Below are 25,378 nucleotides of genomic sequence, written 5' to 3' on the forward strand. Positions count from 1 at the left end.
CGATATTTGTTTTTTTGTGGCCACAAGAGCACACGTGAAAATTCCACTTGCATTACATGTAGAAAGTAAATGTGAATGCGTGAGCACAATTGCAATTTATGCTAAAATGATAACAGTAACTTCAGGGCTCTGGTTAACTGTTATGCGAGACAAAAAGGTATCACAAAACACATCAGAAATATATTTAAAAAGTTACACTCATATTAACACTATCTAATAAAAATTATTTAAAAAAAAAATCACAAAAAAGTTATAAGGGCTCAAAGAAATTAGTTCTCAGGTGTTAGAAAAAAGGGGCTGCACAGGGCTTTAAAGGGACACTGAACCCAATTTTTTTATTTCATGATACAGATAGAGCATGCAATTTTAAGCAACTTTCTAATTTACTCCTATTATTAATGTGTCTTCATTCTCTTGCTATCTTTATAGTTTTTTGGTTCACAACCTGGGTTGTGCTTGCGGATTTTTGGCTAAATGCACCCACCAATAAACAAGTGCTGTCCAGGGTCTCAACCAAAAATTGTCTGGCTCCTTAGCTTAGATGCTTTGTTTTTCAAATAAAGATAGCAAGAGAATGAAGAAAAAATTCATAATAGGAGTAAAGTAGAAAGTTCCTTAAAATTATATGCTCTATCTGAATCATGAAATAAATAAATTGGGTTTAGTATCCCTTTAAGATAGAGATGCATACATATACATGTCTACATTTATATATATATATACACATACATATACACATCATATATATATAATGTTTTTATATGTGTGTGTATATGTATTTACAGACATATATACACATATAGACGCATAAATACATATGTACACACATGTATACATATATATAAGTGCATTGGAGCCCTTTGCAGTCAAATAGATGAAAACATGAAAGATCATATTTATGCAATATTTATATTTAATAACGTGTAATGTGTATTTAATATAAATATTTCTCATTCCGATGTTCTGCACATACGGGAATATGTTCTATGTATTTTTAAATAGATATTCCTATATATATATCTGTATATATCTATATTTATATATAATTATTGTATTTGCTTGACTTGTGGGGGGGTTTCAACTTTTTTGGCTCAATTGAAGTCTATTGGGGAATGCTATTTTGCATTGGCGACTTCTCAAAGTCTTTTTGTTACTGTGACTTTGTGAATGCAAGAGCGCAAAATGTTTACCTTCAATTCTTAATATGAGCGTGAATTGGCGAGCTAAAAAATTATTCTAGCGGTTTAAATGCTCTAAAGCAAATGCAAACTACCACTCCACTCGTCATCTAGTCCTTAGTTAACCAATATAAATCATATCTTTGCTCTTTATTTGTTATTTATTCATTATTTTTGTACCTTAATCACTGGACTAGCACAGCTAATGCAATATTTGCTCTTTATTTGTTATTTATTCATTATTTTTGTACCTAAATCACTGGACTAGCACAGTGTATTAGGTACACCTGTTCAATTACTTAGTAACACAAATTGCTAATCAGCCAATCACATGGCAGCAACTCAATGCAATTAGGCATCTAGACGTGGTGAAGATGACTTGCTGAAGTTCAAACCGAGCATCAGAATGGGGAAGAAAGGGGATTTAAGTGACTTTGAATGTGACATGGTTGTTGGTGCAAGATGGGTTGGTCTCAGTATTTAAAAAACTGCTGATCTACTGGGATTTTCACGCACAACCATCTCTAGAGTTTACAGAGAATGGTCCAGAAAAAGAGAAAATATCCAGTGAGTGACAGTTGTGTGGACAACAATGCCTTGTTGATGTCAGAGGTCAGAGGAGAATGGGCAAACTGGTTCAAGATGATAAAGAGGCAACAGTAACTCAAATAACCACTTATTACAACCAAGGTATGTAGAATACCATCTCTGATCACACAACACATCGAACCTTGAAGCAGATGGGCTACAGCAGCAGAAGACCACACCAGGTGCCAATCCTGTCAGGTAAAAACAGATAACTGAGGCTACAATTTGCACAGGCTCACCAAAATTGGACAATAGAAGATTGGAAACACGTTGCCTGGTCTGATGAGTCTCGATTTCAGTTGCAACATTCAAATGTTAGGGTCAGAATTCGGTGTAAACAACATAAAAGCATGGATCCATCCTGCCTTGTATCAACGGTTCAGGCTGGTGGTGGTGGTGTAATGGCGTGGGGGATATTTTCTTGGCATACTTTGGGCCCCTTAGAACCATTCGAGCATCGTTTAAACACCACAGCCTACCTGAGTATTGTTGCTGACCATGCCCATCCCTTTATGACTACAGTGTACCCATCTTCTGATGGTTACTTCCAGCAGGATAATGCACCATGTCACAAAACTCAATTCATCTTAAACTGGTTTCTTGAACATAACAATGAGTTCACTGTACTACAATGGCCTCCACAGTCACCAGATCTCAATCCAATAGAGCACCTTTGGGATGTGGTGGAATGGGAGATTCGCATTATGGATGTGCAGCCGATAAATCTGCAGCAACTCTGTGATGCTATCATGTCAATATGGACCAAAATCCCTGAGGAATGTTTCCAACACCTTGTTGAATTTATGCCATGAATAATTAAGGCAGTTCTGAAGGCAAGAGGGGGTCCAACCCGGTACTAGCAAGGTGTACCTAATAAAGTGGTCGGTAAATGTATATCTTCATGCATAACCCATAGGTACTAAAATCATTCCTGCTACCCCCCAATTGTATATGGCAGGTGCAAAAGATAATTCATTTTTTTAATGCTTAATATTCATAAGACTTTTGTTGTGCAACTGTATCAGTGAGTTTATTCAGCTATTTCTTTGGCTATATAATTGTTTCTATAATGAGCCATGACAATACAATTAGTGTAAAAGTTTCCTAATACGCCTCAGCCAAAAACGTACTTAACTTTTCTTTCTAAAACAAATAAAAGTATTTATTTATTATTCCTTCTATACAACATCCGTATTTTTTGCTATCACAATTAAAGCAATCTCCTTGTATTTTATAAACTTTAATACTGTATACTTGAAGATATTTGCCTTTTAGTGACCTTAAAGAAGGTTATAGAGAACAATAAATTTATATTGCCAACCTTGGAAAATAATTTAATTTATTACAATTTATATTTTCTGGATTTATCTCACAGTGATTTATACATTTTTACATCTACATACCTAGCCTACCTTTTCAATTAAGAGTTTAAAGAAATTGTTTTTTAAATGTAATCTGTTTTGAGACAAAACTAAATTCATAGCTTCTTATATAATGAAAAATATTAATGCTGTAAATCACTGATTATAGATTAAGTGACAAATATTTCCTGTTGGGTAGTATTAGCTCTACTACCAAATACCATAAATTTAGTCAATTAAAATGTCATAGAAATATTCCCTGGTACAAATAATATTCTAAGTTTTAATAGAATAAATATATTTCTTCATAAATGCAATATGTGTTTTTGCAAAATAGTTTGAAAAAATAAAAGACAAGTAAAGCCTAATGTATTTAATAATTCAAACACTTACGCCTAGATCACAAGTTTTGTCGGTAAGGCTGTGCGGTGCTAACGCTCCTTTTTTCTTACCACTCCCTTAAGACAACGCTGGTATTACGAGTTTTCTTTAAGCCGGCGTTAGCCTCAGAAAAGTGAGCGTTGAGCAAAATTTAGCTGCACATCTCACCTCGATACAAGCGTTGCTTGCGGTAGCGGTAAGCTGGCTAAACGTGCTTGTGCACGATTTTCCCATAGGAAACAATGGGGCTGAGCTGGGTGAAAAAAAACCTAACACCTGCAAAAAAGCAGCGTTCAGCTCCTAACGCAGCCCCATTGTTTCCTATGGGAAAATGAAATTTATGTCTGCACCTAACACCCTAACATGAACCCCGAGTCTAAACACCCCTAATCTTACACTTATTAACTCCTAATCTGTCGCCCTCTACAACGCTGACACCACCATTATATTTATTAACCCCTAATTTGCCGCTCCGGACACCGCCGCCAGCTACATTATACTTATGAACCCCTAATCTGCTGCCCACAACATCGCCGACACCTACATTATATTTATTAACCCCTAATCTGCCACCCCCAATGTCGCCGCAACCTACCTACACTTATTAAACCCTAATCTGCCGCCCCAACATTATATTATTTACCCCTAATCCGCCGCTCCGGACACCGCCACCACCTACATTATACTTATGAACCCCTAATCTACTGCCCCCAACATCGCCGAACCCTACATTATATTTATTAACCTTTAATCTGCCCCCCCCCATGTCGCCGAACTATATTACATTTATTAACCCCTAATCTGCCGCCGCCAACGTCGCCGCCACTATAATAAAGTTATTAACCCCTAAACCTAAGTTTAACCCTAACACCCCCCTAATTTAAATATAATTTAAATAAATCTAAATAAAATAACTACAATTAAATAAATTATTCCTATTTAAAACAAAATACTTACCAATGAAATAAACCATAATATAGCTACAATATAACTAATAGTTACATTGTAGCTAGCTTATGATTTATTTTTATTTTACAGGCAACTTTGTATTTATTTTAACTAGGTACAATAGTTATTAAATAGTTATTAACTATTTAATAGCTACCTAGCTAAAATAAGTAAAAAATGACCTGTAAAATAAATCCTAACCTAAGTTACAATTACACCTAACACTACACTATAATTAAACTAATTAACTAAACTACCTACAATTAATTACAATTAAATTCAATAAACTAAATTACGAATAAAAACACTAAATTACAGAAAAAAACATTTTTGTACAAGAAGTTTAAGCTAATTACACCTAATCTAAGCCCCCTAATAAAATAAAAAAGCCCCCCAAAATAATAAAATGCCCTACCCTATACTAAATTACAAATAGCCCTTAAAAGGGCCTTTTGCAGGGCATTGCCCCAAAGTAATCAGCTCTTTTACCTGTAAAAAAAGAATACAATACCCCCCCCAACATTACAACCCACCACCCACACACCCCTACTCTAAAACCCACCCAATACCCCCTTAAAAAAACCTAACACTACCCCATTGAAGATCACCCTACCTTGAGCCGTCTTCACCCAGCCGGGCACAAGTGGTCATCCGATCCGTCCAGAAGTCTTCATCCGATGGGGCAGAAGAGGACATCCAGACCGGCAGAAGTCTTCATCCTATCCGGGCAGAAGAGGACATCCGGACCGGGAGAAGGCTTCATCCAAGTGGCATCTTCTATCTTCATCCATCCGACGAGGAGCGACTCCAACTTGAAGATATCCGGCATGGAGCATCCTTCCAGCACAATGACTACTCAACGTGATGGTTCCTTTAAGACGTCATCCAAGATGGCGTCCCTCGAATTCCGATTGGATGTCCTCTTCTGCCCCATCGGATGAAGACTTCTGGACGGATCGGATGACCACTTGTGCCCGGCTGGGTGAAGACGGCTCAAGGTAGGGTGATCTTCAATGGGGTAGTGTTAGGTTTTTTTAAGGGGGTATTGGGTGGGTTTTAGAGTAGGGGTATGTGGTTGGTGGGTTGTAATGTGGGGGGGATATTGTATTCTTTTTTTACAGGTAAAAGAGCTGATTACTTTGGGGCAATGCCCCGCAAAAGGCCCTATTTGTAATTTAGTATAGGGTAGGGCATTTTATTATTTTGGGGGGCTTCTTATTTTATTAGGGGGCTTAGATTAGGTGTAATTAGTTTAAACTTCTTGTAATTTTTTTTTCTGTAATTTAGTTTTTTTTTTTTTCGTGATTTATTTTATTGAATTTAATTGTAATTAATTGTAGATAGTTTGGGTAATTTATTTAATGATAGTGTAGTGTTAGATGTAATTGTAACTTAGGTTAGGATTTATTTTACAGGTAATTTTGTACTTATTTTAGCTAGGTAGTTATTAAATAGTTAATAACTATTTAATAACTATTGTACCTAGTTAAAATAAATACAATGTTGCCTGTAAAATAAATATAAATCCTAAGCTAGCTACAATGTAACTATTAGTTATATTGTAGCTAGTTTAGGGTTTATTTTATCGCTAAGTATTTAGTTTTAAATAGGAATAATTTATTTAATTTTGTTAAATTAATTTCCTTTAATTTAAATTATATTTAAGTTGGGGGGGGGGGTTAGGGTTAGGTTTAGACTTAGGTTTAGGGGTTAATACCTTTAATATAGTAGCGGCGACGTTGGGGGTGGCAGATTAGGGGTTAATAAATGTAGGTAGGTGTCGGCGATGTTAGTGCAGGCAGATTAGGGGTTAATACAATTTAACTAGTGTTTGCGAGGTGGGAGTGCGGTGGTTTAGGGGTTAATACATTTATTAAAGTGGCGGCGATGTTCGGTCGGCAGCTTAGGGGTTAATAATTGTAGGCAGGTGGTGGCGACGTTGGGGGCAGCAGATTAGGGGTTAATAAATATAATGTAGGTGTCGGCGATGTTAGGGGCAGCAGATTAGGGGTTCATAGGTATAATGTAGGTGGCGGCGATGTCCGTCGGCAGATTAGGGGTTAGCCCATAACACTCTTAACTACTGACTTTTAAATGCGGTAGGAGTCTTGACAGGAGAGGGTCTACCGCTCACTTCTTCCAAGACTCGCAATACCGGCGTTAGGAAAATCCCATGGAAAAGATAGGATACGCAATTGACGTAAGGGGATTTGCGGTAGCCTCGAGTTGCAGAAGAAAAGTGAGCTGTACACCTGTACCTGTCAGACTCGTAATACCAGCAGGCGTTAAAAAGCAGCGTTGGGACCTCTCAATTCTGCTTTTTAAGGCAAACGCCAAACTTGTGATCTAGCCGTTTGTATTAAATATACTGAGTTATTTGCTGGAAAAAAAATAGCCAGGAAGCATGTGTCTAAAATGTATTATCTATTCTATAAGATTCTCCTAAATTGTTATGTTGTTCACTTTGCTTACACGTTTCATATAGTACTTCAGACTGTTTAAGATCATTAAGGTTGTTATTAAACTAGCAACAAATATTAAGGTCTGGTGTTTTTTTTTTCTTTGCATGCAAATGACCTGAGATTGTTTAAAAGACATAGGGCTAGATTTACAAGCTGCACACTATTTAGTGCTTTCGCTCGAGACTAAACTTTGCTAGAAGTAAGCTTTTTACATGCATTGGGTAGCGTGCATATTACAAGTTGAAAAGAAAACGTTTCCACGCAAGTGACACCCAACACATGCTAACCAAAGGAATTTAAATATCGTGACAGAGTTAACTTATTCTCCCCCATAGACTTCACTGAAGAGGAATGTAAAATAAGCGTAATGCGGCTGTGTTTCGCGCTTCAGGTCTAACCCAGTGTCGTTTTAGCTTACATGAAAAATTAAACTCTAAAAGTGCATTCTTTAAATATTAAATATTTTTTAAAATATTAATAATTATTAAAAATTATTATACATACTGTAAAAAATTCTAAAAAATCCATAGAATTTTTAATGTGCTACCCGTTACGCAAGGTTTTCAGCAGTGCTAGCCCTTCGAGCGTAAAATGTTTGATTGTGTTCTCTTGAACTTTCAACTTGTAATATGAGCGCTATTTCTGTTGTGCGCAAACACCTGATATTGCTCACACGCAACAGCACACCACTTGTAATCTAGCCCACATATGGTAAAAGACATTTAAGACATTTCAATGTATGTGATGCAATCAAAATGTTAGGTTTATTTGAACCACAAACCTTCTTTATAGAGCACAAATACTTATTCCATATGTAAATACTTTTCTAGGTTAAGAAAATTCAGAGTCGCAATACTTGTTTAAAAAAGAAAAACAAGATCTTTAATCTTTAAAGCATAGTTATGATACTAGTTGTTTTTTGTTTTCTTTTTCTTAAAGGGACAATGTACACCAATTTTCATATAACCGCATGTAATAGACACTACTGCATAGAAGAATATGCACAGATACTGATATAAAGATTCAGCATAAAACCTTTTTGAAACTTACTTAGAAGCTCCCAGTTTAGCACTGTTGTTGAGGTTAGGCTAGGACACCCAGTGAAAGGGGCTGGGAAAGCAGGAATAGCAGACTCTCCCCACTTCCACCCTTCCCTCCATATGAAAAGACAGATTAAACAAACAGAAGAAAGCAGGAGTCTGTAAATGCATATGTACATCTGCAAATTTGGGGCATGGGTAGGAGCTGAAAATCAGCACAATGTTATTAAAAAAATAAGCAAAACTATACAGTTACAAAAACACTCCTAGATGGGCTATACAAATGGATCATCTACAAAAGATTTATGCAAAGAAAAATCTAATGTACAATGTTCCTTTAATGTCACATTGCAAAAGGGACAGTGTACCCTAATTAAAGGGTGGGGGCCCTTTAATTTTTTCCCAATGATCCTCTTTAGCTGCTGGGTTGTATTAAATTGTTTACAAATCTTTCCTTTACCTTGATTTCAGCATTTGGAATAGCTGATTTTGCCTGTGATATCCCTACCTAAACTGAAAGTTTCTATACTCACGTATAGGCTATACAGAGGAGCTAGGTAGACATAGCCAGCAGAAGAATTTACAGTCCCAGTGAGGGTTAGGAGAGATAACATTTTGTTTTATTTTGTTCTTCCTAAGTAATGAGCTTTGGTAAACAGACATAAAGAAACATATAGTATGTGTGTACAAAAAGTGATGAAATAAAGAGATCTAATTTCACTGCAAGTACAAACTAGTTCAATGGATGGTGGTTTCAAAGAGACCAAATCCATCTATTTCATAAACAAAAATAAACCTAAAGAAGCAATTTCTCATACATTTCATACAGTTGGTATAACAAGTCATTGGCAACACATTGTTTAAAATGCATTTATAAACAAACTCTCTACGCAAATAATTTTAACCAGAGCTTTGGTTGTGCTCAATGTATGTGTTGAAATAAAATGTAAACACCAACTAGGTGTCTTTATCCCTTAGCTCCAAGAGCTATTCGGTTTTGTGCAAAAAATAGATTTGACTCAGAATATTTAAAGGATAATAACAGAAATATATTTCATTATTGTGCAGTATGTGAACAATTAAAGGGACAGTTTACTAAAAAAAAATCCTAATAATCCACTTTACCTGCTTGAGTGTATTAAATTGTTTACAAGTATTTCCTTCACCCTTATATTATATAGTTGATTTAGCCTGTGGGTATCCCCACATATTCTGAAAGTTTCTGGCCTTAGGTTCAAGCTATAGATAAGCTGTGTAAACACAGCCAGCAAAAGAAATTACACTCCCAGTGAGGTATAGAAGAGCTAAGGTAATACAATGTTAATTTTCCATTGTTCTCTCCAAGTATTGGTCATTGGTTTATGGACAGATATAAGATAAAGAAGCATGTATATGTACACAATGGGGCACATTTATCAAGCTCCGGAGCTTGAGGGCTCACCAGAAACATTAGTTATGAAGCAGCGGTCTAAAAACCACTGCGCCATAACCTGTCTGCCTGCTCTGAGGAGGCGGACAGACATTGCTGCAATTCAACCTAATCGAGTACGATCGGGTTGATTGACACCCCCTGCTGGCGGCCGATTGGCCGCAAATTTGCAGGGGGCTCTCTGCATTCAGCGAGGTCTGGCGGACCTGATCCGCACTGTCGGATCAGGTCTGCCAGACCTTTGATAAACATCCCCCAATGTGATAAAGTAATGAGATCTCATGGACCTACAAGCTCAACCCATTTTATTAGGTTTTGGTTTCAAAACACAAAATCAGCTATTTCAGAAGCACAAATAAAGCTTAAAAAGCAAATTCTCATACATATTATACTCTACAGTTGGTAAAAAAAATTAACTGCAAACACATTAAGGGAAAAACAATTTTACAGTATACTGTCCCTTTAAGGGCCAGATACAGGGGCTGATTTATCATAGTGCTAGCGGACATCGATAAATGCCGACAACATGCGCTGTTGGCATTTATCATTGCACAAGCATTTCTTGTGAAATGCTTGTGCAATGCCGCCATGACGACAACCGGCCGCTAGCAGGGGGTGTCAATCAACCCGATTGAATCTGATCGGGCTGATTGCTGTCCGCTGCCTCAGAGGTGGGGGACAGGTTAAGGATTAGCGGTCTTAAGACCGCTGCTTCTTACTTTCTGATTCCTGCAAGCCTGAAGGCTCCCGCTGATTAATCTGGTTGACAGCTTGATAAATCGGCCCCTAAGAGTGGAGCAATAGCTTAACGTGTGCCCATCAGAGGTCAGAGCTCTGGTTAAAAATAATAAAGTTGACCCAACTGCTCCCAAAATAAAGAGGACAGTACATTAACATAAGGGGAGTACATGACCATCTTTATATATCATTTTTTTTTAAAACTGCACCGAGCAGTTATAAGAGGTTAAAGTAGGGGGATGTGGATAGTTAGATAGAAAAAAGGCACCTAAAGTGCCTTTACATGGAGGTCAATGGGGTACTGTGTAATCTCTATAAATATATATGCACATATATACACATATAAACACATAAATAAATATGCATATAAGAATATACATATTTATTTATTGCTGACAAATGCTGCGTGAATTGCCCCCTGTGCAGCGCTAGGTTGTTTGCCGTGGCTGCCAGCGTTAAAACAATGCTCCTATTGGAGCCTATAGAACAATAGAAACAGGCTCTCATGAGCGCTCGGCTTACGGCAATGCGACGCGAGATTGATTTCCCATTGCGCTGTACTTGTAATACCTCCCATAAGCACAATATTGAGCTCCACTCATTAAGAAGGACGTCAGAAGTTTACTGGACAAAATCTAGATGAAAAATAGCGCAGAAAAGGTTAGTGCTTATAACCCTCTTTTATTGTCCACATCCTGCACAATAAGATTACATTTACATTTACTGTCTCTTTAATCTCAGTTTTAGGAACCATGTTTAAATGTATTTTTTCTGTAGAGGCTTATCAAGTCTTTTTCATTGAAGTAAACCATTAACTTTATGAAAATTTGCCAGCTAAATAATATTCTAAGAGATTACAATATAACATTTAGGCTTAGATTACGAGTGGAGCACAAAATTGTGCTTTCGTGATATTTGCGCTCCACTCAGTTATATCAGCGCACTTAAATGTGCACTGGTATTACAAGTTAAGCGCAATGAGAATGCAACCTCAAGTACGCATTGCCTGGAAGCCTTGAACTCACTGGGAGCTTCGTTCTCATCATGCCGTGAGATACGACAAAGCACCTAGTGCAGCACAGGGGCTAAATTGGGCAGCAAATTAAAAATATATTTGTATTACCTCATTTCAGCTTCATATTAGCTTAAATTTTAGCCGGGTGATCAGTAAAAACAGCCAGGTGGTGAAAATATTAAAAAGGTCCTAGAGAGAACACTGACATTATATCAGCCAGCTGAGCTATTTGTGATATTATGTGATCAGTTTAGTGTTGCATACTGAAACTATGCATAAATCCATTTCCTGAAATATACATATATGACAAATCTTATGATTTTTACAAATTTTAAAAAGAATATCATAGCTGCACTCAGAAAAAAACAATGACAACCAAATGGAACAATATTGGCTGTAGGCTTGGCAAACATTTTCTTATGCCACCATATTTAAAGGGACAGTCAACACCAGAATTGTTGTTGTTTTAAAAGATAGATAATCCCTTAATTACCCATTCCCCAGTTTTGCATAGCCATTAGCCAACACAATTATAATAATACACATTTTACCTCTGTGATTACCTTGTATCTAAACCTCTGCTGACTGCCCCCTTATTTCAGTTCTTTTGACATACTTGCATTTTAGCCAATCAGTGCTTACTCCTCGGTAAATTCACGTGCATGAGCTCAATGTTATCTATATGAAACACATGAACTTACACTCTCTAGTGGGGAAAAACTGTCAAAATGTATTTAGATTAGAGCCGACCTTCAAGGTTTAAGAAATTAGCATATGAACCTCCTATGTTTAGCTTTCAACTAAGAATACTAAGAGAACAAAGCAAAATTGGTGATAAAAGTAAATTGGAAAGTTGTTTAAAATTACATGCCCTATTTGAATCGTGAAAGTTTTTTTTTGGACTTGACTGTCCCGTTAATCACTTTAAAAAATACCCATTCTTTATCTTAAATTTCCCAATTAGTACTTAATCAGTTGACTTCCCAGCTTCATAATGATTGCAGATTTAAATAATTATATCAAATTTCATCCAAATTCAGCTTATACCCAAATCTACTACAATCTTTCTATTACAAAATGTAGTAGAATTTTGTTTAGCATTTTCTTTTCTTAGTCAAATGTCCTGAAGTTTGAAATAACCTTAAGTAATACATTTATAGGGTAACACAAAATGTGCAGTGTACTGAAGGACGTACTGTTACTTTTCATAAGCACTTAGATTGTTTAAAGCTAGTAAACCACTGATATCAGCTGGTCCTGACATGTACAAAGCCAGGAAATAATGTGGATGTACACAATGACCTTTATCTGCTGGTTAAGTAAAAAACACAATGACCGCAATATGGGGAAGTCATTTAAAATATAACATGTAAACTACAGTAAATTGTGATGTGATCTGCTTTCAAAACAAGATTGATCAATTTATCTGTTTAAAAAAAGGCAGAGGCATCATAAATAAAATGTTTATGCTTGGTTATTTCAATTTATTTAAAAGTATATTAACTGAATATTTCTTGTTTAATATATATATATATATATATATATATATATACACACACACTGTATGTCTTTGAATATGAAGGTTAGTAGTTTGAATTAACATGTATTTGTAATAGGTAATAGATATATCAGTTTTTTATGATATTAGTAAAAATAGTTCTGATGTGTTTCCATCTGACATGTACCAACATTACAAAAGGTAGGCTTGAGAGATTAGAAGCTATAGGAAATACAAGAGAAACAGAAGCAAAGAGGGGCAAAGAGAAGCAAAACATACACATAAATAACGAGTTTTGCATTAGAGGCTATGCGGTGCTAACGAGCAGTTTTCTCTCACCGCTCACATGCAGCGCTGGTATTACGAGTTTTTATAAGCCCGGCGTTATTAGGCAAAATTTTGCTCATTACCGCACTCCAATACCAGCGCTGCTTAAGTCAGCAGTGAGCTGGTCGTACGTGCTTGTGCACAATATCCCCATAGGAATCAACGGGGAGAGCCGGCTGAAAAAAAGTCTGCAAAAAAGCTCCTTAACGCAGCCCTATTGATTCCTATGGGGAAACACATTTTATGTTTACACCGAACACCCTAACATGAACCCCGAGTCTAAACATCCCTAATCTTAGACTTATTAACCCCTAATATGCCGCCCCCTACATCACCGACACCACCATTATATTTATTAACCCCTAATCTGCCGCTCCGGACACCGCCGCCACCTACATTATACTTATGAACCCCTAATCTGCTGCCCACAATATCGCCAACACCTACATTATATTTTTTAACCCCTAATCTACCGCCCCCAATGTTGCCGCAACCTACCTACACTTATTAACCCCTAATCTGCCGCCCCAACGTCGCCGCCACTATACTAAATATATTAACCCCTAAACCTAAGTCTAACCCTAACCCTAACACCCCCTAACTTAAATATAATTACAATAAATCTACAGAAAACTTACTATTAATAACTAAATAATTCCTATTTAAAACTAAATACTTACCTATAAAATAAACCCTAAGATAGCTACAATATAACTATTAGTTACATTGTATCTAGCTTAGGGTTTATTTTTATTTTACAGGCAAGTTTGTATTTAGTTTAACTAGGTAGAATAGTTACTAAATAGTTATTAACTATTTAATAACTACCTAGCTAAAATAAATACAAATTGACCTGTAAAATAAAACCTAACCTAAGTTACAATAACACCTGACACTACACTATAATTAAATAAATTAACTAAATTAACAACAATTTAATTAATTTTAATTAAATTAGCTAAAGTACAAAAAACCCACTAAATTACAGAAAATAATAAACAAATTACAAGATTTTTAACTAATTACACCTAATCTAATAGCCCTTTCAAAATAAAAAAGCCCACCCAAAATAAAAAAACCTTAGCCTAAACTAAACTATCAATAGCCCTTAAAAGGGCCTTTTGCGGGGCATTGCCCCAAAGAAATCAGCTCTTTTACCTGTAAAAAAAATACAAACAACCCCCCAACAGTAAAACCCACCACCCACACAACCATGCAATCAGCCAATAGGATTGAAGTTCAAGCCTATTAGCTGACCTAGTTAAAATAAATACAAACTTGCCTGTAAAATAAAAATAAACCCTAAGCTAGCTACAATGTAACTATTAGTTATATTGTAGCTAGCTTAGGGTTTATTTTATAGGTAAGTATTTAGTTTTAGATAGGAATTATTTAGTTATTAATAGTAAGTTTTCTTTCGATTTATTGTAATTATATTTAATTTAGGGGGTGTTAGGGTTAGGGTTAGACTTAGGTTTAGGGGTTAATATGTTTATTATAGTGGCAGCAACGTTTGGGGCGGCAGATTAGGGGTTAATAAGTGTAGGTAGGTGGCGGCGACATTGGGGGCGGCAGATTATGGGTTAATAAATATAATGTAGGTGGTGGCGATGTTGGGGGCAGCAGATTAGGGGTTCATAAATGGGGTTAATAGGTAGTTTATGGGTGTTAGTGTACTTTTTAGCACTTTAGTTATGAGTTTTATGTTATGGCGTTGTACCATAAAACTCTTAACTACTGACTTTAAAATGCTTTAGGACTCTTGACAGGGTAGGGTGTATCGCTCACTTGTTGGCCTCCCAGGAAAGATTCGTAATACCGGCGCTATGGAAGTCCCATAGAAAAAAGACTTTACAAAGTTTACGTAAGTCGTTTTGCGGTAAGGCCAAAGAAGTGTGCGGTGACCCTAAACCTTCAAGACTCGTAATACCAGCGGGTGTAAAAAAGCAGCATTAGGACCTCTTAATGCTGCTTTTTCAGCCTAACGCACAACTCGTAATCTAGCCAATAGGTTGTTAATGTGTTTCAAGGGAATGTGTAAGCAACATTTGGAGGCAAGTCTTACAACTGTGGCAAGGAATTATACAAAGTAAGCGTAGTTCTTGAAAAGTACTTTAGATGAGAGTGAAAGATGGTAATGATTTCAGAGGAGAGAAGTAGACCTCAGGCAAATGAAGGGGAGTGTGAGAATATTTACAGACAAATGCAGTTACATAAAAGTGTGTTCCATTCTTTGGGGTCAATAATTTATTCATGAAGCTAATAAAGGGACTGAAAGTGAAGATGAGCCATGCAAACACATTCATAACGGATCACAGTGAGAACAGACAATAACTTGGGCTACCAGAGAGAGGAAATTACATAAGTCAAGACAGGATATGATGAGTGAGTGGATAAGAATCTTAACTGTTTTTTATGAGGATCCTGATCTGATTCAAGTTATGAAAATGTTGTTAACAGTAATTGAGAAGATAGTGGATGCAAGTAAGAGGCTAAGCACTCATTTAATGTTTTTGAGATTTAGATAATGAGAGGACATTCATCATGAGATATTGGATAGACAGCTGTTTACATGAGTGACCAAGAAAAAGGATAGGTCTAGTCTACAGAACTAGATATGAGTGTCATCAGCATACAGGTAATGCTAAAACCCATATCCATAAAAATAAAATAAAAACAGAAATTGTGCAAGAGAAAGTAAGGATTGGAGGGTTCACAGCAAGTGAGAGAGGTCAACGGTATCAATGATAGATTGATCAGGGCAAATGGAATTTATGCCTGTCTGTAAGCAGTTCATTTTGTTACCTTGCCAATCACATTCCATGTAAAATGTTGGGGATGAATACCAATTTGAATAAATAAAATAAAATGATTTAATTAGAGAGAGTGTTAAAATCATGTATTTTCAAAACTCCTATGATTTTGTGAGGCATGAGGGGATAAAGAGATAGGGAATGAGGATATTAAAAATGTGCTTTAGTAGTGAAATTGAATGTGCGTGTGAGTATTGATGTAAAAGTAGATGAAATGTAGGGAAGCATTTTGAGGGAATAGGATCAAGGAACAGATATATAATTTAAAGAAAAAAAAAATTAAAAATATTAACTATATATAGTTTGCAGTAATCTACATTGATGTGAATGTTCCTGTGTCATTTTAATTAATTTTCCTTTCCTGTATTTAAAGGTAATGCTGACATGATTAACAGAGCACTTTTGGATGCAGGATTTACTTATGAACTTGTTAAGTTCTACTGGAGTGGACAATCACCGTAAGTTACCTTACTCTATATTGCCTCCAGGTGTATTTCACATGCACGTGGCACAATGAGGAATGATGAATGTTATTGCTATTAAGACCTTTCCCAAGATTCTGAAAGTGTACTCCCACACTGGAATTATCCTGTAAATTCTATGATATCTCATGAGTATAAAATGAAATACAAAACAAATGCTTGTCAGTACTTAAGTCATGGAATAAGCTTGTGGTTGACAGATATAACTGTATTGTTTGTGTAGAGGAAACACTTAAAAGGGGCATAGAAATAAAAAATTTATGATAAAAAAAAAAGTTCTGTTATCAAATTTATCTCTTGAATTCTTTGTTGAATTTGTTGTTTCCCAGGAACAAACATGTATCTTTAACACTATATGGCAGCTGTGTTTGAAACAATATTTGTAACAATGTCATACATATAATTGCTAGACTGGAGCACAATCAGTAGCACAAGGTGTGTTATCTAGGGCTCAGACTCATGTAAAGAATTAAGCTTAATCTTCTATTACAAATAGACATCATGGGAATATCAACCTTTACTGTTTTTAACTTGTAAATACTTTGGCCTCCATGGTCTAAACGGCGTGCACACAAGCTTCTCAACTTGAGAAGTTGTCCGCACGCCTTTGCAGCATACGGGCAGTGGATCCTGTTTGTCCGCTGCTCATATGTATCATTACACACTCAAGTAAGCGTGTAATGCAGCCCCCTTCTTTTGCACTTCTAATCGCACAAGAGAATGGCCTGTCAGTTACCCGAGTGAGAATGTTCGGGGTGATTACTCTTCATCAGAAGGATTCTAGAGCAGCTTACGCTGCTTAGTACATGGAGCCCTTTGATCGTTTTGATAAAAATAATGGCTGATCCTGATTTTCAAATATTGAACATTAGAATGAAACAATGGAATCCATTATTGATATATTTACAGTATATATTTATATTTATATAAAAATATAGAGCTCAAAACCTGGCCATGTTTTGGAGGCTATATCGATACATTCTCTTGAAAAGGAGCTATTTTTTAACAAAGTTTTTTGTTTTCTCAATATGAAAATTTCAATTATTAATACAAATTTTAGGAAATGTAGTTTTAGTACACAAAGTAATGATACTGAAAATAATTTAAAAAGATGCTACTCTAGTTTAGATAATATAATATAATATATATCACTATTAGTTGATCTGAGATGAAATAATTTTTTGAGCCGAAGAAAATGGAAATTATGTTCTCCAACCTGACACGCCATTGTTATTAAAAAAATAATCTTTACTTTTCTGTAACTTTCTTATTATTATAGCAATGGGGTTCTTGCAAGATTTGTCGCCACAGATGGTGGAATTACCCGTATATATCCAAAAGAGTAAGTATGTTTGATAATATATTAAGCATTTCAAATTAGCTTACCCTGAAATAAAATGCATATTTAATACTCTTTTATACTCTATAATTATTAATTATAATACTCAGTGCTAGAGCCATTGACATTTGTCCAAATAATCTTTCTTACTTTGTAACCATTTCCCTTAAAAATGACTTAATCACAGTTTGTTCCATAAAACCATGTAGAATTAGTGATATATCGAAGTTGCAGAAAATGAGCACCATTAATACAATTAATGAACACAGCAAATAGACAATTGAGCTTTCTCAGGAATTGTAGTAGAATTTACAAAGGTTAAGTATGTACCCCACTGAAAATTAAAATGTTTCCAAGGAGCATCTGGAAATATTGGCACAATATGAGTACTGGAAATCTGCCAATGTTTTCTTTGATCTTCAAAATGTTATACTATATATTTTTTTCTGTTTAATATTAGATTTTATAGCTTCTGACTGCTCTATATGGTTAGAAGGAACAAAATACACAACATAAAAGTCATATTCTTGCCAAGTCATACAGTCTGGTTCTCACACTCTAATCAATAGAACAAATGTAAAATTCCATAGTCATTGCCCACTTTTAACACGCCACTAAAAATTCATATTTAGCATTTTTGATTATCTAAGTATAAATATTCAAATATCACATGTATTTTTCTTTATGTTTAAGAAAATGAAATATTTAACTAAAATAGTTACCCTTTATCATGCTTATATGAAATATTCTCTCACCTTTGTTTTAGTCTGACATTTATTTGTGCTACCTTTTCATATTTAGCATTTTTGATTATCTAAGTATAAATATTCAAATATCACATGTATTTTTCTTTATGTTTAAGAAAATGAAATATTTAACTAAAATAGTTACCCTTTATCATGCTTATATGAAATATTCTCTCACCTTTGTTTTAGTCTGACATTTATTTGTGCTACCTTTTTCCCATTTATTGTAGACATGATTTAAAGCGATAGTTTAAGTAATATTCACACACACATACGGTATATATATATATATATATATATATATAAATATATATCACACAAACTGGAAACTACACAAGGGTGCAAAGGCCTTATGTATTCTCCCTAGACTCATACAAAACACAGAAATGGACTGAACTCTCAAACTGGACCGGATACACATACTATGACACAGCCCTGGTTGGTTACTGCAAAAAGCCCAGGAACCATGTCATATACTGTATATACAGTTTAAATATACAATGTATCTTATAACGATAAAACACTGTATACCAAATAAATAATTTTAAAATATCACTTCCTTGCCACAATTTGCAGGGTTTTGCAAACAAGAATAAACCACTTGAAACACCTATTATATTTTTGTATCTCATTTGATTGTATTCAATTAGGACCAATTTTGGGACACCTCATTAGCTCACAACCTGAAATCTGGAATTTTTGCCATTATTTAATGCAATGTGACAATGGGCTGCATTCGTAGATGCTCATAAGTTTGCAGAAGAGTCTTTTTGTAAAGTCAAGATAAAGTTGTATTTAATTATTTGTAAACAGTTCCTTTACCTTTATTTTTATTTGAAATAGCTACTTTTGCCTGAAGAAACTACCACCTATACTGTAAACATGAATAACAAACGTATGCTCCATAGAAAAGCTATGTAAACAGGAGACATAACACTAATTAATTTGACAGTGAGATGTAGGAGGGAGACAGAGATTTTTGGCATGTCTTAACTGATTAACAGGTGATGGCTTTAATGAGCAAAACCAGCTATTTCAAATAAAAAAATAAACTCAAGGGATGCATTTCCCACCATTTAAGGGACATGAAACCCATATTTTTTCTTTCATGATTCAGATAAAGATTATAATTTTAAACAATTCTCTAGTTTACTTCTATCATCTTAATTCTCTTGGTATCCTTTGTTGAAGCAGCAGCAATGCACTACTGGGAGCTAAATAATGTGTTGAGTGAGCCAATAACGAGGCATTTATGTGCAGCAACCAATCAGCAGATCCTGAGTCTACCTAGGTATCATTTTAAACAAAGACTATCAAGAGAACAAAACAAATTAGATAATAGAAATAATTTGGAACATTGTTTAAAATCACCTTCTCTATCTGAATCATGAAAGCAAAACATAGTGTTTCATATCCCTTTTAATACTCTGCAGTAGGTATAATATTTTGACTTATTTATTTTTTCTTAGAGCTGGGGAGGAATGGTACGAAAATGCTGAAACCTACGAAGACAGCTTCTATAAACGTAGTTTGGATAATGATAATTATGTCTTTACAGCTCCTTTCTTTAACAGTAAGTAATGTCTTTACAAACAGACATGCAAGAAAAGTGCCAATACATTGACTAGTGTACAAATTATACAAAATACTTCCTTATTACAGCAGGATCGCTAATGTCTAGAAATCTGGCATCAATTGAAACGTTTAAGAAAACATTACTTTCAAAGCGAAAATGTCATGGGTGGAATCATTCATATAATATTTATCATACTTAGACAGAAATTAATAATTAATTTAGAGACAAGGGACCCGTTATCTAAAGGTCTCTGAGCTTGTTTGTCTAAGGAATAATCTTACCAGTACTATAAAGTCTCTGTTGGAATTCTCAAAAGTCCGTTTTTAACCTTGAGAACAATGTGTCTAGCAAAAGGGTCTTAAAGTTAATACATTACAATAGGGCTCCCCCAAAAAAAAGTTTGTTTATAAATTTTATGAAATGAAAAAAATTATGTTTTTAAATAGCAAGAATGCAAATTAAATGATGCAGTAAAATTGTAATAACACTACACTGCAAATATATACAGCGCTGTGAAATTCATATTATTTTTCGTCTTGTAAATTGAGTTTCCCCATAGCTGCCAGTGTGCTGAACAGGGGAGTGACTGAAAGTATTCTGCTAGGTCTGGTGTATTCTCTAAACATTTTTCCCCTGCAGATCTCGCTGTTTTGTGGTGAGATTTCTCAAAACACACAAATTGCATATTACCCTAATAGAAAAATAAAATACATATTATGCATAAATGTTCATTTGCTACAGGTGAAAAAGTTCAACTATAGCCTTATACTTACCTATAGTGCACTGGGAGTGCTGCGCTAATCCCAAGCTTTCTTCACAGAGCCCAGAGACCTTCTCTGGGGTTCTGCTGCGCTAAGCCTCCCATTAGCATGGCCCTTGACACTGTGAAGAAGGCTCAGGATTAGCGCGGCTCTCCAGCACGCTATAGGTAAGTATTTGCCTTAAAAAGCTAATTTAAAGGGAAAAAATGTATACTACCGAATTTCATTAGTATTTATTAGCTTTCTTTAGATTTAGTTAGAACATTCATTTGGATATTCGTTTAGTGAAAACAACCCAATATCTGGACAAGCTTAGTATATACATATACAGCATACATTATTATTTTATTATCATTATATTTATTTGTAAAACTCCACCATATTCCATAGAGCTGATCACATGATAAATGAGTACAAATTGGTAAAGGAAGGGGAAGTTTGTTCTCTAAAGAGCTTTCAATCATACACACACTGTGTAGACATTATAGTTGCTGTATATAGTCTGAAAGTGAAATACCTATTAACGTATGTGAATATTAATATAAGCACATAGACAAAACATCATATGTGAACATGAAAATACATACAGATAGGAATATACACTCACTTCCAGAGAGACCTGCACCCTTATCTGCTACTTCCCACAGTTCTCAGGGTGTGGGGGTCAACTGAATTCCAAAACAAGTTTGCATTCTCTGGATCTTTTAAAGTATGTAACGTACCTTTTTATAAATGTGATGTTACTGAGTATTAACCACTTCCTCAAACAAGGCGAATGGTTAAGGGCTGAGGATGATCATTTTAATGTGAAATGTTTCTGTTCCTGGGTGTTCTTGAAATTGTCTTGTGAAAATGCTGATTTTCAAGGTTTTTGACAGAATGATCCACCCAGGGTTGGAACGCATTTGGAATGTACAAAGCTATACAGAACATAATATTGGCTTTGGTACAATACTGACAAGTAATAATATATACATCCTTCACATAATCTGCTCATTTTGTTCAACAATATGTATAGGCATATGTGAATATTCTTATGTGTGTAGTTTATGTATGCATTCATGTATAGGGGAGAAGTACATGTGCTTAAAGGGACAGTCTACATTAGTCATCTTAATGTCTTACCTTAGATTAAGCTGAAAATAGCTTCCTGCACCCCTTTCTATATCATGCAGCAGGAACAGTAAAACAGTTATTTTGAAATTAATATTGTTTCTGTCCAGTTTGAAATGGCTGCTAAGCTCCACCCACTGATGACATCATGATCTAGACTGCATTTTGCTTCCAATCACAAAAGGCTAACAAGTTGGTTTTAACAGACTTTCAATGCTATTCAGCAGAGTGCCTAGATGCAGCCCAGATCGTGATGTCATTGGTGGGTGGAGCTTTCAATCTGTAATACGCACGCTAACCCACGGTGTTTGTACATGAGTGAAAGCACTAAATAGGACACCTCTTGTAATCTGGCCCAAAATAAATAACCGACCAATACACTTTTTAAATCTATTCTTATCATCTTAATAACAAACATGACATACATACACACACATATAATATATATATATATATATATATATATATATATATAGATATATATATATATAGTTTGTTTTCCACTGTAGTAAACAGAGACTAGTAATTAATTTGTTTCAGGTTTTTTTTTTAACTTCATTTACAATTCTAAATTATTATAATAATTATAATTATTATTATTAGGGACTGGTGTTCCAAACTTTGAATCTGGTATCATGGTGAGCAAGGCGGTTTCAATAACAATAGATGGTAAACTGCTTAAACCTGCTGGTAAGTACAAAGAGTTTTTTGCTTAAAACAACTGGTTCATTTCATTTGCAGTGATATTAAAGGGGACATTAAACACTTTGAGAAGGTAATATAAAATGATAAACTGTATATATAAATAAAACTCTGCAATATACTTTCATTATTTAATTTGTCCCCTTTTCCTGAAATTCCATTCTGACAATTTTGTGCTTTATTATTATTATTATCAGTTATTTGTAGAGCGCCAACAGATTCTGCAGCTTTTCAGTTCCTGTTAGAAAAGGTAGTGCAGAACACTGTTATATTTTACACAGTCTTTGGCTGCACACTCTAGTGACCTATTTATAACTGTCCCTAATTGGCCACAGCAGAGAAGGTAACCTAAGTTACAACATGGCAGCTCCTATTGATTTATAGACACTAAAACTTTACACTTATTTTGTCAACTAATGAAACTTTAAAAAATACATCTACATGTTATTCTCAGACTAATATTTTCTTTGAATGCATCATTTCATCTAGCATTTACTTAGTGTTTAATGTCCCTTTAAGTGTAAACGTCTTTCTTTTTTTTTGTTTATCAAATAGCTACATATAGAGTCTCTTAAATTTATATTATAGTTTATCTCATTATTAATTAAACCTATGTTAAAATTAGCAAGTGGCTCCTTTCTCTTGCACTTCTAGATCTGGAAATCAGATGTGCTTTTGTTTTCGGAGTGATATAAAAAAAAAAACATTTTCCTTATTTGCATTGATCCAAAAATGAGCTGCCCTTTTAAGAAAAAAACAAACAAACAAATAAACAAAAAATCTGCAGGTGGGAACATTTTCAAAAGGTGGAAAAGGCATCAAAAGTTCAATTTTAGTCTAATAAAGATTTAGCAACATCCTTTTCTGCTGATTGATTCCTGTGTGAGCCAATAAGTATGTAAGGATCCCTTGTATTCTTGGCCTGTGCTGACTCCCTTAAAAAAAATAATAAAAAAATAATAAAACATTTTATGCTGCTTCTGGCTTGTAGCAGTGCTACTAGATACTGCTTTAAATGTATTTAAGTATAAGCTTTTGTCCAGCTGCTCCTCTGCAGACAATAAGGAATTTTGAATTACCCCCTTAATGAATGTTGGACAAAACTAAAGACATTTTTTTTCATGATGAATGATTTGTCCTAAACTTTTTTTTGTCTGTGTCCACACATTTCCCTGATCATCTTGTCAGTTGAGCCTTATAGGGTCTCATTTCATATGAAAACATTTTTTATTTTATTTTTTACTTGAAATTGTGTATATTGTAGGTGCGAGAAATAAAGAACAAGTGTAGCATATTATAAACTGAATGCCTAAATAATCATAATGTCATAAATATTTGCTAAAATAATTTCTGATATCAAACATACATTCCATATACTCAAAAGCCTTCATCCTATGCTGCCTTTCATTTTTGGTATTTCTTTTGCTCCATGTGCTAAATAAATATATTCAATAAAGTTATAGTTGATGCAATATCATGAACAGGGGTGGTTCTAATTGGTAAAAAATGTCAAGCAGCGATTCTAAAAAACAGTTCAATCAATCACTAGTCTACACATTAGATAATCTGTTTGTAACTGTTTGATCCTAAAGCTATTTTAACATGGCACCATTTATACGCTGTTGCCATTTTAAACATAACTCTTAACAAAGCAAAGTGTGAAATTTATGACTAAAACTAAACAGTGTCCTTGACAAATTCTATTTGAATATTGACTCCCTTTGCCTTATGTTAATATTTTTGAGAATCCACATCCTAACTTTGATGTATCAATATTCAAATACTGCATTCAATAAAGGGAGACATTACAATTTATTTCCAAAAATAATATAAACTGATTGAGAAAAAAATTAGAACAAATATGATCAAAAATAATTATTTTTAATAAATTTGGTAATTCATTTGTGGGGTTGATAATGTTTGACAAAATAAATCAACAGCGATACCAAGCTAGGATACCAACAAAATATTAAAGAGCCAAGTTATATAACCCTCCAAATATTGAAATGAACATCCCATATTTTATTATACAGTGACTTGAAATTATATAATTCTAATAATAAAAACAAACTACAGAAAATTGTAGTTTAGTATTTTTTCAATTCTAGAAGCAATGCTAGAATAATAAAATGCATTTATTTTCTGGATGCTATACTGTGGGTACTGAATGTAAAGTACCTATTGCTAAAGCTATTCAATAATATTTTTCTAATTTTTATTTTAGTTGTTGGAATTAAAATTGATGTTGTTAGCTGGATGGGAAACTTTACAAAAGCTACTACCAAAGACCAAGTAAGTAACCATTCTATAATGTAATATAATCTATATGTAATGTTAACGTGTAGCAGTTGTATATATTGCACAATGCTGAACAGTTTTGTTTAAGTGAAGTGTTTATGAAATGTATAAATTGTAGAATATTAAAGGGCACTTTTATGTATTTCTTAACATACATAGTGCATTATATCAACTGAGGTTGCTATAAAAGTTCTTAAAGAAGGAAAAGAGATATTTTGTAAGGTTTGTTTACAGAATATGAATTTGATAGCATTTTGTCACCAGCAATCATAATTATTACTTTTATGTGAAGCAGACAGTCCCAATGAAATAAAATCTTTTTTTTATAGCAAACTGAACATACGTTTAAGTCATTTATAAAGTTTATTCAACAATGGTTCCAAACGTTCTTCTCAGGCCCATTTCCTCAACTAGCCAAGAATTCATTTCTGGATGTAACTCAATTTAGCATTTCATTAATTCACTTCTTGAACACATGTTGCTTAAAGGGATAGAAAGGTCGAAAATGAAAAGTTTATGGGTGTATTTCAATTTAAATAGAAGCATTTTTCCAATATACTCACATTAGCAAAAATGATTCTTG

At 34.5% G+C, this 25,378-nt stretch overlaps 1 protein-coding gene across 4 annotated transcripts in view; it reads left to right on the plus strand.

Moving 5' to 3' along the window:
* CACNA2D1 (calcium voltage-gated channel auxiliary subunit alpha2delta 1) overlaps positions 1-25,378 on the plus strand; it is a 1,258,723-nt gene that overhangs the window by 1,148,064 nt on the left and 85,281 nt on the right. For all 4 annotated transcript variants that reach the window (XM_053716513.1, XM_053716514.1, XM_053716515.1 and 1 more), the window contains 5 exons: positions 16,152-16,236; positions 17,540-17,602; positions 19,815-19,918; positions 22,399-22,485; positions 24,722-24,789. In XM_053716513.1, coding sequence (XP_053572488.1) covers positions 16,152-16,236; positions 17,540-17,602; positions 19,815-19,918; positions 22,399-22,485; positions 24,722-24,789 — 407 coding nt within the window. The remainder of the gene's footprint in view (positions 1-16,151; positions 16,237-17,539; positions 17,603-19,814; positions 19,919-22,398; positions 22,486-24,721; positions 24,790-25,378) is intronic.

This window comes from Bombina bombina, chromosome 6, assembly GCF_027579735.1.
Source record: "Bombina bombina isolate aBomBom1 chromosome 6, aBomBom1.pri, whole genome shotgun sequence".
Lineage (NCBI taxonomy): Eukaryota > Metazoa > Chordata > Amphibia > Anura > Bombinatoridae > Bombina > Bombina bombina.